General features: G+C 41.5%; 1 protein-coding gene across 1 annotated transcript in view; it reads right to left on the bottom strand.

The window, feature by feature from the left end:
- The window catches only part of LOC138955781 (uncharacterized), a 48,509-nt gene that overhangs the window by 24,803 nt on the left and 7,746 nt on the right, over positions 1–15,960 (bottom strand). The window contains exons 2-5 of the mRNA XM_070327316.1: positions 5,474–5,758; positions 2,325–2,732; positions 1,786–1,991; positions 1–3 (exon numbers count right to left, since the gene is read on the bottom strand). The exon at positions 1–3 is cut by the window's left edge and continues 179 nt beyond it. Coding sequence (XP_070183417.1) covers positions 1–3; positions 1,786–1,991; positions 2,325–2,732; positions 5,474–5,758 — 902 coding nt within the window. The remainder of the gene's footprint in view (positions 4–1,785; positions 1,992–2,324; positions 2,733–5,473; positions 5,759–15,960) is intronic.

Below are 15,960 nucleotides of genomic sequence, written 5' to 3'. Positions count from 1 at the left end.
AAACTGAATAATCATCGACTGATGTGCATAAAGCCACAAATTAACGGAGCGAAGTCGACAACATAAAGTATACTTCAGGAAGCTGGCAACCCCTTCCCCTCAGTGCGAACCACCTTGGAGGCTTTGTTCACTGCTGACGGACAGAACACCTCCACTGTTGTTGCTGGGTCTGCAAATCTGAACAATCATTGACTATTGTGCATAAGCTTCATCTCTTATTTACTGTCCATACCTTACATATGTTCCCGCCCTGCCTCTCCTCTTCTACTAAGCATGCTTGTTATTCGTCGAGAGTCTAGCACTTGGAAGAAGAGGACGCAATCTCGGGGATTTAGCCAGAGGTAGGTCTATCCATACGCGGCAGTCAGCATAATTCTGTTTGAGTTGCAGGTGATAGAAAAGCTAGGCTCCGGATCTAGAATGTAAAGGGGATATTATTCAAGTTTAATCCTGTGTTTCAAAGTCTAACATGTAGTTTCTGTCAGCAGTTAACTCCCTGCTCATGTAAAGTATCTCCGTCACAAGTATTTAATTGACCTGCAGTTGATACATGCTTGGCAGCGTTTGCTTCTGTTCGCTTCGTTCAGTAGACTTATTGCTATCACGTATTGTGTTTCTACCTATATTCTACCCTGTTTTTAACACAACTTTCATGAAGAACACCTTTTTTTCTGACGTACTGCAGTTCATGTGAATGTACACATACACGTCAGGATCTGAATTATATTATCTAAACATGACCAAGTCGTTTTTTATTCTGTATGCTACTCTTACACTGTGCTGAATTGCCCTTACGAATAGAATTTTCCAATAATTCGCAATGATCGGGACATTCGTAAATGTTCGCAAAGAAGTCGTTTTCTTAACTTTTTCTTTTTGCAAGACATTCGTAATCATCGCAATGTATTTTCGTAACGCTCGCAAGGTATTCGCAACCATTCGTCATGCCTGTCTTACACTGCATGTGCCGAATATCCTTGCGACTATGAACATGTTGTATTCAGCAAAGAAAAGACAAATTTACAGGAAAAATATTGACCATTCGAAGCCTTACGAAACCTTGCGAATGTGTTACAAATGGTTGCGAGTGCTTGCGAATGTCTACCGATCATTGCGAATGCATATGCACATTTCTTGCGATTTGTTTGCGAATGTCCTACGAATGGTTGCGAGTGCTTGCAAATGTGCACCGATCATTGCGAATGCCTTGCGAGCACTACGAATACCATTACGATGATTAAGAATGGCTTGCGAATACTTACGAATACGTTGCAAATAAGTAAATAATATGCTTTCCTTGCGAATATTAGGAAAACATTTACGAATGTTTTGCGACCATGTCCCGATCAAAACGAATTATTGGCGAAATCTATTCGCAAGGGCAATTCGGCACAGTGTAAGAGCAGTATTACCAACAATGCGAATTGTAAGCACTCGCAACAGTCGAAAGGCCACTCGCAACGTTCGTAATACATCCGCAAGAAATTCGTATATGGATGTGTATGCATTCGCAATGATCGGTAGAAAGTCGCAAGCACTCACAACCAATCGTAAGACATTCGCAAGGATTCGTAAGGCTTCGAATTTTCAAAATTTTGTCCTGTCCATTCGTCTCTTTTTTTTGGCCGAATACAACATGTTCATATTCGCAAGGATATTCGGCACAGTGTAAGACAGGCATAACCATTGATGATGAAGAAAAACACATCACTGCTTATTTGACTATATTCTTAAATGAAAGAATCATAATTGTCATTATTCATCAAAGACTGTTTAATCACTTACTTTGCCACAAGTTCTTCATACACATCCTTCGTCATAGCGGGGTCCTCGCCTTTGCTCGTCATTAAGGCCTTCCACCACTGATCCATTTCCTTCATGACGTCATCAGTGACCTCCCAGAAACTGTCTCTGTCTGATACTTGGTCGGACGTCAGACACAAACACACGGGGTCTTCATTATTGGCTATGCCAAAACAAGCACACAGCTCCTGCCATAGAAAGTATATGACATTGTCAAAGGACAGAAAACCAATAAAGCACACTATCTTGTGACATATGTGTGTCGATCTGCCAACACTCTTGAACATCCCATGTGTCTCACCAAAAACCCTTCCAGTCAAGGAAATAAACTGAACTGATTTTCGAAGGTGGCTCCGGTGTCCAGTTTAAAAAAAGTCTTTCATACTTCGCTACCGTGCCTTTGGAGTTCGAGCTCAGCGAGTTAAATATGCCTGTTGAACTGTACGTTGGATATCAGTGAATATTTATCATATTTTACAGCTCTTTCTGCCTAAAACAACACACACAATCTATGAATTTACCTTTTTGATGGCGGGGTTGTCCTTCAACACCCGCTGTAGCTGAGAAGTGGTGATGTTGGGAAGCATCAGGGTCTTGGTCACCCGAGGTTTGTTTTGCATGTCTCCAGTCACGTGCTTCAGAACGTCCTCAGACTTGTCCAGCTGTTTGATGATCCGCTTGAGTCTGCTTGCCAACGTCTTGTCCTCGCTTTCCTCGGACTCCGGCTTCCCAGTGACCTTTGTGCCCACAGCCTTGATCTCAGCGGCCATCAGCCCGTAGCGTCGATGGATGATGAGGATGTCAAAGTCTCCTCTGTCTTTGTTCTCTTTCCTCAGGTCCTGGGGTCGACGCATTTTCTTGGCTGCAGCAGCGAAGCAAGGCTCTGCCAGGTAGCTGGTAAACTCGAGCTGGGACAGGACAAACATCACCTGCGTCGCGAACAAATAGGTTCGGTGACAGAGACTTCCTATACCTCCCGCCCTCCCCACCCCCGAAGATTTTAACTTTTCAAAGGTGATCGAGATTTGACGTAAAAAGTGTGAATGGACATGCGCTTTTTAGAACGTTCCTTTTACAGAGAAAAACCTAAGTGTAAATAGTTTCAAACAATGTGACAAATGGATTTGTACATAGTTTAGTCTAAATAAATGTTTAACAAATGTGTACAGATTAGCTTACCATACTTTTAGTTCGCATGGGCAGAGTGCGTGACTGTATTATCACCTGATGAAATAGGGTGATCTGATTTTTGCAAACTATATTTTCATTGGTTACCGGGTTTTGGGATTGACCAATGAGAGAGGAGATTGCTAAAAGGGAGGTAGCCATGTTGGTTGTATTTAATCAGAACATTACTGACAGTCACGGGAGACAGACGTGTCCGCTCGTGTCTCCACGTTTTTCAGAATGTTGCTCAAGTGACATTGAGGTCGATTGATTATACGACTCATGTTTTGGATGAATCATGTGTGATTCAATGCTGTGAATATACATGTATTTATTGAAGTGTATTTTGCTCAGTAATCTTGACTTGTGGAATGACTGTGAGAGTAATGTTGTGAATTGGGTTGGAGATGTGTGAGCTGTTGTCAGCCATTTTGGAAAGGAATGTTTGTATGTTCTTTTGTAATGGAGTAATTTGTAAATGAGCTGATGTAATACGGTAACAGCATAGGCTAGTTGACGGATGAATGAATATTATTGAGTAAGAGTGGAATAGATATTTTGTGGAGAAGTTTGACTAAGAATTGAGTGGTTGAGACTTACGGTAGCATAAACTTTTTACACAGCACCCCGGTAGGAGCATGGATGCACTCTGCTGAGTGAAATGAGGGACGAAGACGAGCAACCCCTCCTTGTCGTCACGACGTACAAGATCGTCAGATTGTGGGCGCAAGGTTGTAACGCAGCGCAGGAATTCTGGGACCCGGTGGAACCCCACCCCATATCACCATGACCATCATTTGTCATTGGCGTGATATGGATCCAGCAAATGAACCCGCTGAACTGTGAGTAACCACTGTATTGTGAGTAACCACTGGAGAGTACGTAACATGTAGGTATGTATGTAGGCATGTATGCATGTGTATTGGTGTGTCGGTGTGTCAGGTGTGCAAGAAAAAAGGGTATTTTTATATCATGGGTTTTATGAATTTTCTTCTTTTATTCTTTTATAGTTATTAATTAATGACCTATATGTGCTGATGACTAATTTAATTTCCTTTGTTGGATCAATAAAATGTTATGAGTTATGAGTTATGAGAAGTGTGCGTAACAGGAAACTGTGATTAACAGGAGACTTGTGATTAACAGAAGGATTGTGAGAAACAAGTGACTACGTCATCGAGGAACGGTTATTCCTCCACGTGCGACTCAAGCTATTATCATTATTATTACAGTGAATGCAAGAGATTGTTGATTGTATGAGAGATATCATATTTGTATTTTTGTTGTGATGTTTGAATATAGGTACGAGGGCAAAGGGCAGTAATCGTGTTTAAGTCTTTGTGCCTAGTTTGAGTGGTGTGTGTGTGTTTGAGATGGAGTGATTTGGTAAACAGAGTAATTATTACACACAGACAATTTCACGAAAAACCCTCCGTAACAAACATAGAGACTCCCGGGTGAACCGAGAAGAGAAACATACTTGCATCGATATATATAGTACATGTTTTAATGGTGTGTAGATGTTTGTTTTTTCTTGCCAGTTACCTGCTCAGTTCAATACCTGACTTAGCCAATTAATAATCTTACTAACATACTATCGATAAAATCAACTATCTAACCAATTGAGTTGCGAACTAACTAACCAACAAACAAACAAATAAACTTACTTCACTGCACATAGCCTGCAAGGAAAGCATAACACAGCAGAACAGGTATGGACTTTAAAAGACATTTCTCGCTTCGTGTACGCTATTCTGTAAGTCACTAAAGATACCTCCAGACATTTTACCCGGGATAAGAACTTCCGGCTACTTTTGCACATAGCAGAAATCAGATGTCAGTTATGAACTTGACTCAGAAAAACTCTCCCATGGGAAGCAGCCAAACTCTAAACTTTTGGCATGTGTCTGGTATGTGACAGGATGCGCGTTTCCCAGATGGACGGATTTATCACGATATAAATATATTGGTTAACCCACGTTCGGCGAGGAATTTATTTCCCAGAGTCAACTTTGTGCAGACTATCCTCGGTGTCCAAACAATCCCGTGTGCATGCATGCGCACGATAAAGAACCCAAGTTCACAGCGAAAGTCTCAGGGCTTGGAAACATAAATACACGCATGCAGGAAACAAAAACAATTAAAAATGGGTTGCGCCGTATACTGTATGACATCTCGATTTCCCCAGGGAGAAAGCAGCCCGAATTTCCATGAGGGTAACCTCAAAGGACTATATGAATCTTATCCTGATCCTTACACAGTAGGAACTGTTTCTTTAATGTTAACTTTGTTTGTGTGTTGCAACTCTCCCCCACACTCGTCAGCTTTTTGGTGTGTGACTACTAAGGCCGTCATTTTCCAATTTTTGGGGGGGGAATTGAATGTGAACTGAAGCATTTTTAATTCTTGACAGGTTGTGTGCTGTGTTGTGTTTTCAATGCAGCGCATGCCCATAACAGAATTACGTTGGTAATGTTGATGGTGAGTTGATTGGTTCTCTAACCTTCTCATAATCTGCGTTATCTCCGGGCGCAGATGCGCTACCTCGCCCACAGAACTTCTTGAGACAGTGAAGAATGCGCTGCTGTTCGTAATCCTCCAGCTCGTCGCTTTCGCTCATCTCAAAGGATCCTTTGTGCGCCGCTTTGACGGCTTCTCTGGGCACAGCCACTTGCTGCTGAACGATGTGCTCCACGTCATAGTTGATGCGCTTCATGTGGACAGGGGGCACGAAATACGCCCGTGTGTCCAGATCTGGGTACCATTTGAGAACGTCCTGTCGCCATTCCTGTGACGGAAAGATTGATTGATTGATGGATGAATGAATGGATGGATGGATAAATGGATTGATATTTGATGGTTGATTCATGATTGATCAATGGACGGACGGATGGATGGATGGATTGTTCTTTCTGAATCATCATGCAAAGATACATGTTCTTGGTAGACTTAATACTATTGATACTCTTTATCTGACCGCTCGGAGGGCGTAATTGGCACATTTTGCGAATCTGAAGAATCTGGGGAATACACTTAATCTAGACGCACACGGCACGATTTGCTCAAAAACGCACCACAAGTATGGTAATTATTTAATTCAATGTGAGTGAATGCACTTCTCCGGCTTTGCAAATAAAATGTAGTTCAGAAGCGGCGGCTCGCGACAAGATAACCGGCGCGATCTATGACGCGGGCCCCCAGTAACCACATCACGTAAATAAACAAGGGAATTAAATCAGCGGAAGTAACCCAAGCATCACTAAGACTGCTTTTTCTTTGTCTATTCATCGATATTGGATTAAGCTTTTGAAACACTTACTTGCTTTGGCAAAGTAAAGACAGTCCTCCTGCACGGCAGTATTTTATATATATAACACAATATCTTATAGTATAACTTTCAAAACAATCTAAGGGCATCTTTTCTTATGTATTTTCCCTATAAAGCTAAACAAAACACGTATGTTTGATAATCCGCAGTGGAAACAATCAAACAAAGGAGAAAAAATCCATTATCATCAGTGAAAACGTCAATGATGGCTGTGAACACACACACTCACACACACACACACACACACACACACACACACACACACACACACACACACACACACACACACACTCACACACACTCACACACACACACACACACACACACACACACACACTCACACACACACACTCACACACACACACACATGCACAACTACACAACATCCTTATCCTTACACTAACACCATTTCAGTTGTGTGAAGATAGTGTACCTAAGGCGCCATTTTGGGACGTTTTCTGACGAGTTGGACATGTACACATTCAAGGGACATTCGTTTTACACAAAACTTGCCAGAAACTAAGACAAAAAAATAAAATGAATTTTAATCAGCGAGCTGTTTGCTTCGCCCAGCTCTCCTGTCAGGAGTCCGGCCTTCCGGTCGTCATATTGAGGAAATGCGAGCTTCAGCGAGCTGTTTCATGACCTCGAACTGAGACCATTACTTTTAATATTCACTGAGACGAGGTATGTAACCTCTTTATTCCTCCTTTCTTCAGTTATTCAAAGAAAAAAGAAGTGATACCTTTTGTGAATCGGTAAGTAGAGGTTAGCCTACATGCCGAACAACTAATGACATTCACAATCGAAATGTAGGGGAAGGGCTCCTAATATGGATCGGCTCCTAATATGGACCACCTCCTGTTCTGACAAACTAACGGCGCTAGAGCGCTCAAAACAATTTCATCGGCTGTATTCACCCTCTCTGGATAACTTGCACATGTCAAAACAGTTGCAGAATCATAAACCTCAAAACCGTTTGGCTTTTTCTCTTTTTTTCACTTTTGGCAGGGTTCACTCTAAATTTGCCGCCTAAAACGGACTTGTTTCTGTCCACAGCCAAAGCTTTTATCACACAAAAATTACTACATATGACAGCTAAGACCGTATTTGTACAATTTTAGTAGTGTTGACCCCGAGTTTCTACTGCAAACAGAAAATAATTGCAAAATCTCGAAGTATGTGTGAGTCCCCTAATATGAAAAAACCTTCAACAAACCGAAGAAAATAAAAGCTAAAGGCTATTTTCATTTATTCATTAAGAAGCTTGCTGGAAATAACCAATAAGTAGCCCTCGAGATTTAAAAGAAATATAACAAATAGTCTTCTTTTCGTGGAAGTTGATAATTTCGCTTATTTGCACTCTGTTTTTGATATGCTTCTTTAGTTTCCTGGTGTGCTTCAAATAATGGTCTCATCATCCTGAAACAGATAAATCTAAAGCATAAATCTAAAGCATATTTTAATAAGTCTGACTTTCCCAACAAGTTGTATCATGTTATTTTGAAGTATAGGGGGCTGTTTACAGTGATTCGAGAAGGCCGCTTTACTGGTGCATATTAGGCGCCCAGGCTACTAATATGGACCATTTGTATTTTTTTCTGTATTTAAGTTTTGCTGAATATCGATCAAAGGTATTACACTGTAATTAGGCCTAACGGTTCACCTAAGAGAGAAGGACTACCAAACACAAAATGAAACTTCTCTGCAAGAAAACAGCCTAGTTATCAGCATGAAACAACAAGTCGCGTAAGGCGAAATTACTACATTTAGTCAAGCTGTGGAACTCACAGAATGACACTGAACGTAGTCCGCCGCTAGTGCAAAAGGCAGTGAAAGTGACGAGCCTGTTTGGCGCGGTAGCGATTGCGCTGTGCTTTATAGCACGCTTTACTGTACCTCTCTTCGTTTTAACTTTCTGAGCGTGTTTTTAATCCAAACATATCATATCTATATGTTTTTGGAATCAGGAACCGACAAGGAATAAGATGAAATAGATTTTAAAACGATTTCGAAAATTTAATTTTGATCATAATTTTTATATTTTTAATTTTCAGAGCTTGTTTTTAATCCAAATATAACATATGTATATGTTTTTTGGAATCAGAAAATGACGAAGAATAAGATGAAATTGTTTTTGTATGGTTTAATAAAAAAATAATTTTAATTACAAGTTTCCGATTTTTAATGACCAAACTCACTCATTAGTTTTTAAGCCACCAAGCTGAAATGCAATACCAAACCCCGGCCTTTGTCGAAGATTGCTTTGCCAAAATGTCAATCAATTTAATGAAAAATGAGGGTGTGACAGTGCCGCCTCAACTTTTACAAAAAGCCGGATATGACGTCATCAAAGGTATTTATCGAAAAAACGAAAAAAACGTCCGGGGATATCATACCTAGGAACTCTCATGTCAAATTTCATAAAGATCGGCCCAGTAGTTTAGTCTGAATCGCTCTACACACACACACACAGACAGACAGACAGACACACACACACACACACACACATACACCACGACCCTCGTCTCGATTCCCCCCTCTATGTTAAAACATTTAGTCAAAACTTGACTAAATGTAAAAGTAAAAAGTGGTCCATATTAGGAGCCCTTCCCCTAATACATAGAATGAACATGTTTCTGTACATGTTTCTAACGAAATAAAATATAGTACACGCGCACCCCCCCCCCCTCCCCCCAACACAAACACATACACATACTGATTGACTCCCAAGAACACAGACACACACACACACACATATATATTCAGAGAATGGTTTGCCTCTTAGTTGGATACCATGGGTTGACAACTCTCGCCATCAGTACCACCTGACCACTGATGAGACACAATAGTGTCGAAACACGTGTCTGGTCTAGGTACAAATACAATGGTCCTCCTCAGGACTAGATTACCTTGCGATACGTCCCCCACAAAGGGACTTTGCTCTGTAAATCTCGGTCCCCCTTGAGGAGGGTCTGATGCTCCCAATAGGCTGTCTGTGAAGGGATACTTATTTTTCTCTCTTTCTCTGCTAAGAGATTTTAACAAATCTCGGAAGAAAGTCTCTGCTGACTTTCAATTGTTTCTTTCACTATTTCTGATGTTTTATAATGTGGTCACCGTGAAAGTTGCATCGCCTTTAAAGCGATCCAATTGAATAAAGCAGAAAACTTCTTCTTTACCAAGTCCTGTGTTGAACAGCAGTGAAAAGTTGACCGCTTTTCCTGTTTAACCTTTTCAAAATTAGATCTAATTTGTTCGCGTATCCATTTCTGGATCTGCAGGCTGGTACAGAGTTACCTCCCTTTAGGCTTTTTCAAATTTCCCTTGTTTTAACCTAATTTCTTGGTTAAAACTTGTCTAAATTTCTAAATTCTTTCTTAATAAATATATATTCTACACTTTGGCCTTAAATCAAAGTGTTTCCCTTCACAGATATCCTCTTGGGGTTGTCAGATGAGGGTAGTCTCCCATGCCAACAGAAGCTACCATTCAGAGAATGGTTTGCTTCTTAGTTGGATACCATGGGTTGACAACTCTCGCCATCAGTACCACCTGACCACTGATGAGACACAATAGTGTCGAAACACGTGTCTGGTCTAGGTACAAATACAATGGTCCTCCTCAGGACTAGATTACCTTGCGATACGTCCCCCACAAAGGGACTTTGCTCTGTAAATCTCGGTCCCCCTTGAGGAGGGTCTGATGCTCCCAATAGGCTGTCTGTGAAGGGATACTTATTTTTCTCTCTTTCTCTGCTAAGAGATTTTAACAAATCTCGGAAGAAAGTCTCTGCTGACTTTCAATTGTTTCTTTCACTATTTCTGATGTTTTATATATATATATATAGATATATATTATTAGTTATCGTTAGATTTGACTGTGATATCAACATTTATCAGTCTGAATTTCGAGAAAGCTGAAATCATATCAGATTGAGGCGTAAGCCGAGATCTGATATGATTCAGCCTTTCGAGACATTCAGACTGATAAATGTTGATATCACAGTCAAATCTAACGATAACGATTTTATCGCATTCGATTTCGGAACAGTAGAAATCATAAACCTACCTAAGAAGTCAGACAAACGCAAGGGAGGCTACTGCCTTGTATTTAATGTTGGAAATGTTGGGTTGTCTTTTCCTGCTTTTGTAACTTAATTGCTGCTCTTACTTTTATTTTTCAGTAACTGGTTCTTTTTCTCAGACAAAATAAGGCATTTATAATGAAAAAAGAACAAAAATATACGGTCGAAACAGATCACCAACAAAGGCTATCAAGTTCAGTGGAGTTGCCAGTTCGAAGGAACAGCGAAGAATGTCCCAGTTAGGCCTACTTCCTCAGTCGTACTCTTTTTACATTAGTCAAGTTTGGACTAATTGTTTTAACGTAGAGGGGGGAATCGAGACGAGGGTCGTGGTGTATGTGCGTGTGTGTGTGTGTGTGTGTGTGTGTCACAGATTCAGACTAAACTACTAGACCGATCTTTATGAAATTTGACATGAGAGTTCCTGGGTATGAAATCGCCATACGTTTTTTTCATTTTTTTGATAAATGTCTTTGATGACGTCATATCCGGCTTTTCGTAAAAGTTGAGGCGGCACTGTCACGCCCTCATTTTTCAACTAAATTGGTTGAAATTTTGGTCAAGTACTGTTCGACGAAGCCCGGACTTCGGTATTGCATTTCAGCTTGGTGGCTTAAAAAATAATTAATGACTTTGGTCATTAAAAATCTGAAAAATGTAAAAAAAATATTTTTTTTATAAAACGATCCAAATTTACGTTCATCTTATTCTCCATCATTTGCTGATTCCAAAAACATATAAATATATATTTGGATTAAAAACAAGCTCTGAAAATTAAATATATAAAAATTATTATCAAAATTAAATTTTCGAAATCAATTTAAAAACACTTTCATCTTATTCCTTGTCGGCTCCTGATTCCAAAAACATAAATACTGTTCAAAAAAAGAAACGCATAGTTGCTACTTGCCAAATTTGTGGTTTTTTTCGAAAACATTAACAGAAAATCCAATATTTAGATTATTTGTTTGAAATTTGGTATGGACACAGTTAAATGCACACACAGTTCATTTGCATCTTCAAATCAATCAGTCAATCAATACGATTGGGTGCCGAGGCTGTCAAGTCAGTAGGGGGTGTGACTGCCTTGAGCAGCAACAACTGCCCGGCACCTTCTGGGCATGGACTGGATCAGATGCCGGATATCTTGCTGTGGGATGGTGTCCCACTCCTCCTGAAGTGCCTGCAATAGATCGCGGTGATTTGCCGGCGCTTCTTCTCGCCTGCGCACACGTCTGTCCAATTCATCCCAGAGGTGTTCTATCGGGTTCATGTCTGGCGACATGGATGGCCAGGGAAGCACCTGGACATGGTGGTCGGTGAGGAACTGGGTGGTGAGTCGTGCTGTGTGCGGGCGAGCGTTGTCCTGCTGGAATATGGCATTCTGGTCAGCCAGAAGAGGAAGGGCGTGTGGGCGCAGAATTTCCTCCACGTATCGCTGGGCAGTTATGCGCCCTTGGACGTGCACCAGGGTGCTCCTTCCAGCGGTATTGATCGCCCCCCACACCATGACGCCTCCACCACCATGAACGGGTGCCTCATCCACACAGTTGGGCGCGTAACGTTCGTTTACTCTCCGGTAGACCCTCCTCCGACCATCATGTCGCTGGAGCAGGAAGTAGGACTCGTCGCTGAACCACACGTGTCTCCAGTGATTCCGGACGGTCCAGCGAAGGTGCTGGTTGCCCCACTGCACTCGGTTCTGGCGATGGCGGCGGGTGAGGACAGCTCCTCTGTGAGGTCTGCGAGCTCTCAAACCAGCTTCATGCAGGCGGTTCCGCACGGTCTGGTCCGATAATCGGTGTGGCCCGGGGAGAGCCTGGACAAAAGACGAGGCCGACAGGAAACGATTCCGGAGGTGGCGGAGCCGTATGAAGCGGTCGTGAGCAGCAGTTGTCGCCCTTGGTCTTCCCGCTCGTGGCAAGTCAGCAACGGAGCCAGTGGCTTGAAACCTGACCCACAGTCTACTGATGGTGCTCTGGGACACGTGGAAGTGCCTGGCGATTGCACTTTGACTTTGGCCTGCTTGTAAACGACCCAATGCAATTTGGCGGTCTTCTCTGCTCAATCGGGCCATCTTTCGTCGCTGAATTGTCGTCTGATTTCTTTGTGGCGAACAATCCGCTTTTATGGGTTTTGGAAGACATGGTGAGAGCTCAATATTCCCCGAGTTTCACGAGATTACACTGAAGTATGACGAGTGGTCATGCCAAATGAGCAATTTTGACATTGTAGCCACTGATAACGCATGCGTCACGTGCAGAGCTCACTTGTGGCAATGGACGAAAGGTCGACGACCAGATAAACATTTTCTGCAGTTTGGTGGATATCCTTGTAGCCATATAACTAAATTAACCAAATATTACAAGCTATGCGTTTCTTTTTTTGAACAGTATAGATATGATATGTTTGGATTAAAAACACGCTCAGAAAGTTAAAACTAAGAGAGGTACAGAAGAGCGTGCTATCCTTCTCAGCGCAACTACTCCCCCGCTCTTCTTGTCAATTTCACTGCCTTTGCCGTGAGCGGTGGACTGACGATGCTACGAGTATACGGTCTTGCTGCGTTGCATTGCGTTCAGTTTCATTCTGTGAGTTCGAGAGCTACTTGACTAAATGTTGTATTTTCGCCTTACGCGACTTGTTGACTGTTCGATTTGGCAATTCAGATTATTCTGAACGATGGCAGGAACTGAAGTGCGCCAGGCAGTATCAGCGAAGTCCTCTGGCTCATTTTCTGTGCCCAAGAAAGCTTCCAGGTATTTTTCGGTATCGGCGGACTGCATAATAATGTTGTCGAAGCTCAGTCTCGCTTACGACACATCCAAAATGGCGTCCTCCGACGGCGCTGTGACTGTGAAAGATGCTGAAAGTTGTTCGGTTGATGTTGTATGGCTACGACTAAGAAAGGTGGACAATGGTTCATGCAGGTGCGAACTGTTTAAATCGGCTGCTCATTTCCTGCCTTTTTGTGAGTGATGTGCGCTGAAACACTGCAAGAGATCTCACAGTTTTCTAAGTACTGCCACTACTGGTACTTTCAAGGTCAGCTTTGTTTATGGCTGTTCCAACTACCTCAGTCGGTAAGATTGTAACATTCTGTTCTACTACTTCTCTGTTAAAGCTGGGTGGGAACAGTTTGATTTTATTCATTGCACAGCTTAAGGCGTAAGGGTCACCCAGAATTTGGAAAAAAATCGTTTTTCAGATATACTAAATTATGATGTTGCCAAAAGCTAGAAAAATATCTCTATTTTCATGTGCAGTTTACATTTTGTCTCTAGCATACATAGTTTTCTTGCAATAAGTGCTCAAAGTAGGTTGGTGGGAATTAAAAATCACTGGCCGAAATATCTAAAATAACAACAATCCTATTTGCGCTGAGCTGCTGGAAAATAATAAGCCTAACCTGTCTCTCTGGTTTACAACAACCGTACAACGACTGCTCCCTACAGTTGACGGCAAGATGGCGGTTTTCGTGCATTGAAAGTGAATTTCGCAGCGAATTATCGAGCCTACTGTGAAAAGAGTCAACTTTTTGAGAAAATCATCATGTTTTATGTGGTGAAAGTTCGCGCGAAATCACAGAGCAGCTACACTGTCTGCATGATCAACTTTTTTAAATATTCACCTATTCCACTGAAACTTTGCACATCAAATGTTCACTGGACTGGCTATAGTTTGTTCTAAAATGAAGCTGATAATCAGAAAAATAGAATTTTTTTGATTGTGTGATATATCATAATAATATATAGAATTATAGTATTCTTTGCTAATGCTACTAAAAGCAAAATTTCCAACAAAACAGAAAGCTTTTAGAACATACTGTAGGTAATGATGCTTTAAATATGAGTGCCAATTTTTTTTTCAATTGGACACATACTTTTTCCCCAAGAGTGCATTGACAAATGCTAAAATTAGCATTTTTGCAGGTTTATTTTGCCAATTTTTTTACGAACTAAATAATTTTTTCAGTTGTTCTACTTAATTTAGGCGTTCAAACTTAATGTTTTCTGAAAATATAATGATTTTTGAAGAAAACTACCAAATATCAAGCCAATTCATTGATTACAAGTGACTGAATAAAAAAATAACAGTTTTGGTCCGACAATCTGGGTGACCCTTACGCCTTAATCTTTCTGATTCAATTACTTTTCTTTTATAAATTTGTGATTTAAAAAAAAGGGAGACATTTGTTTCCTTCAGGTGAGATTTTATTCTTCAAAATTAAAATTGATGAACTACTTCCTGCGCGATATCAAATTCGCTGGGAACTTCCTGCGCGATGTCAATTGATATACAGTTCCTAGTTGACCAATGACAACAGCATGTTTTGTCATGTGATCAGTAAAAATGCGATGTGTGTGTGTGTGTGTGTGTGTGTGTATGTGTGTGTGTGTGTGTGTGTGTGTGTGTGTGTGTGTGTGTGTGTGTGTGTGTGTTTGGGAAAATACTGACAATAAAAGAATCTGCCTTCTTTGAGTTACTGATAACAAAGCGCGATATATATTTATCGCGCTTTGTTATCAGTAACTCAAAGAAGGCAGATTCTTTTATTGTCAGTATTTTCCCAAACACACACACACACACATACACATACACATACACACACACTCACACACACACACACACACACACACACACACATACACACACACACACACATGTGTCGATATTGCTATCATGTGATCGTCACATGATACATATTAATAGACTGTGAACTACGTCACTATTATGTGTGTGAATGTACGCGCGAGACATGCGCAGTGTTGTACGATGTTACCGCCAAGATGGCCTAGAAGCCAAACAATAAAGTGAAGCCATTATCTCTTCAACTGTTACTGCAGTGTCCGTTTCTGTACATGGAACCCGGAGCGAATGCGTCCATAAACATTCAACTAACACAAACACAAAACGATACATGGTGTCAGAATCATCATGGCAGAAGACGGAGTAGCAGCGCAGCCGAGGTCGGTAACCGTCAAAGTTCCGTTACCTCAGAGACTTGAGCTTTCAGCACAAGGTTTGGAGGCGACTTGGCGCAAGTTCAAGCGGTCGTGGGAGACATACGAACTAGCATCGCGTCTTGATTCTCAGGATGAGAAGTATCGAGCCGCAGTATTCAAGACTTGTCTCAGTGATGGTGCAAGGGACGTGTTCGAAGGTTTGCCTTTCGAGGCTGCAGACGACAAGGACAAAATTACGAAGATAATTCCCTTGTTCGAAGCCTACTGTGTGGGGGAGACATCAGAAGTCTACGAGACTTACAAGTTTCACCAGCGAAAGCAAGAGAAGGGGGAAACGATCGACACGTACATCGGAGCACTCCGACAACTAGCTAGCTCCTGTAACTTCAAGACATTCGAAGAAAGGATGCTACGCGATCAAGTCGTTATTGGACTGTCAGATGACACGGTTCGGGAAAAACTCTTGCAAGAGTCAGGTCTAACTTTGAAAAAGTGCATTGAGATCTGCAGAGTGAGTGAGGCAGCAGCCCAGCAGGCCAAGAGTATGGCTGGTGATGAAGCCCTACATCGTGTCGGTGTGCATGTGAGAAAAAAGACAAACAGTCAGA

The sequence above is a fragment of the Littorina saxatilis genome, unplaced genomic scaffold, assembly GCF_037325665.1.
Source record: "Littorina saxatilis isolate snail1 unplaced genomic scaffold, US_GU_Lsax_2.0 scaffold_374, whole genome shotgun sequence".
In the NCBI taxonomy this organism is placed as follows: domain Eukaryota; kingdom Metazoa; phylum Mollusca; class Gastropoda; order Littorinimorpha; family Littorinidae; genus Littorina; species Littorina saxatilis.
The sequence above is the reverse complement of the archived record's forward strand: the minus strand, read 5'-3'. Positions and strand labels throughout refer to the sequence as shown.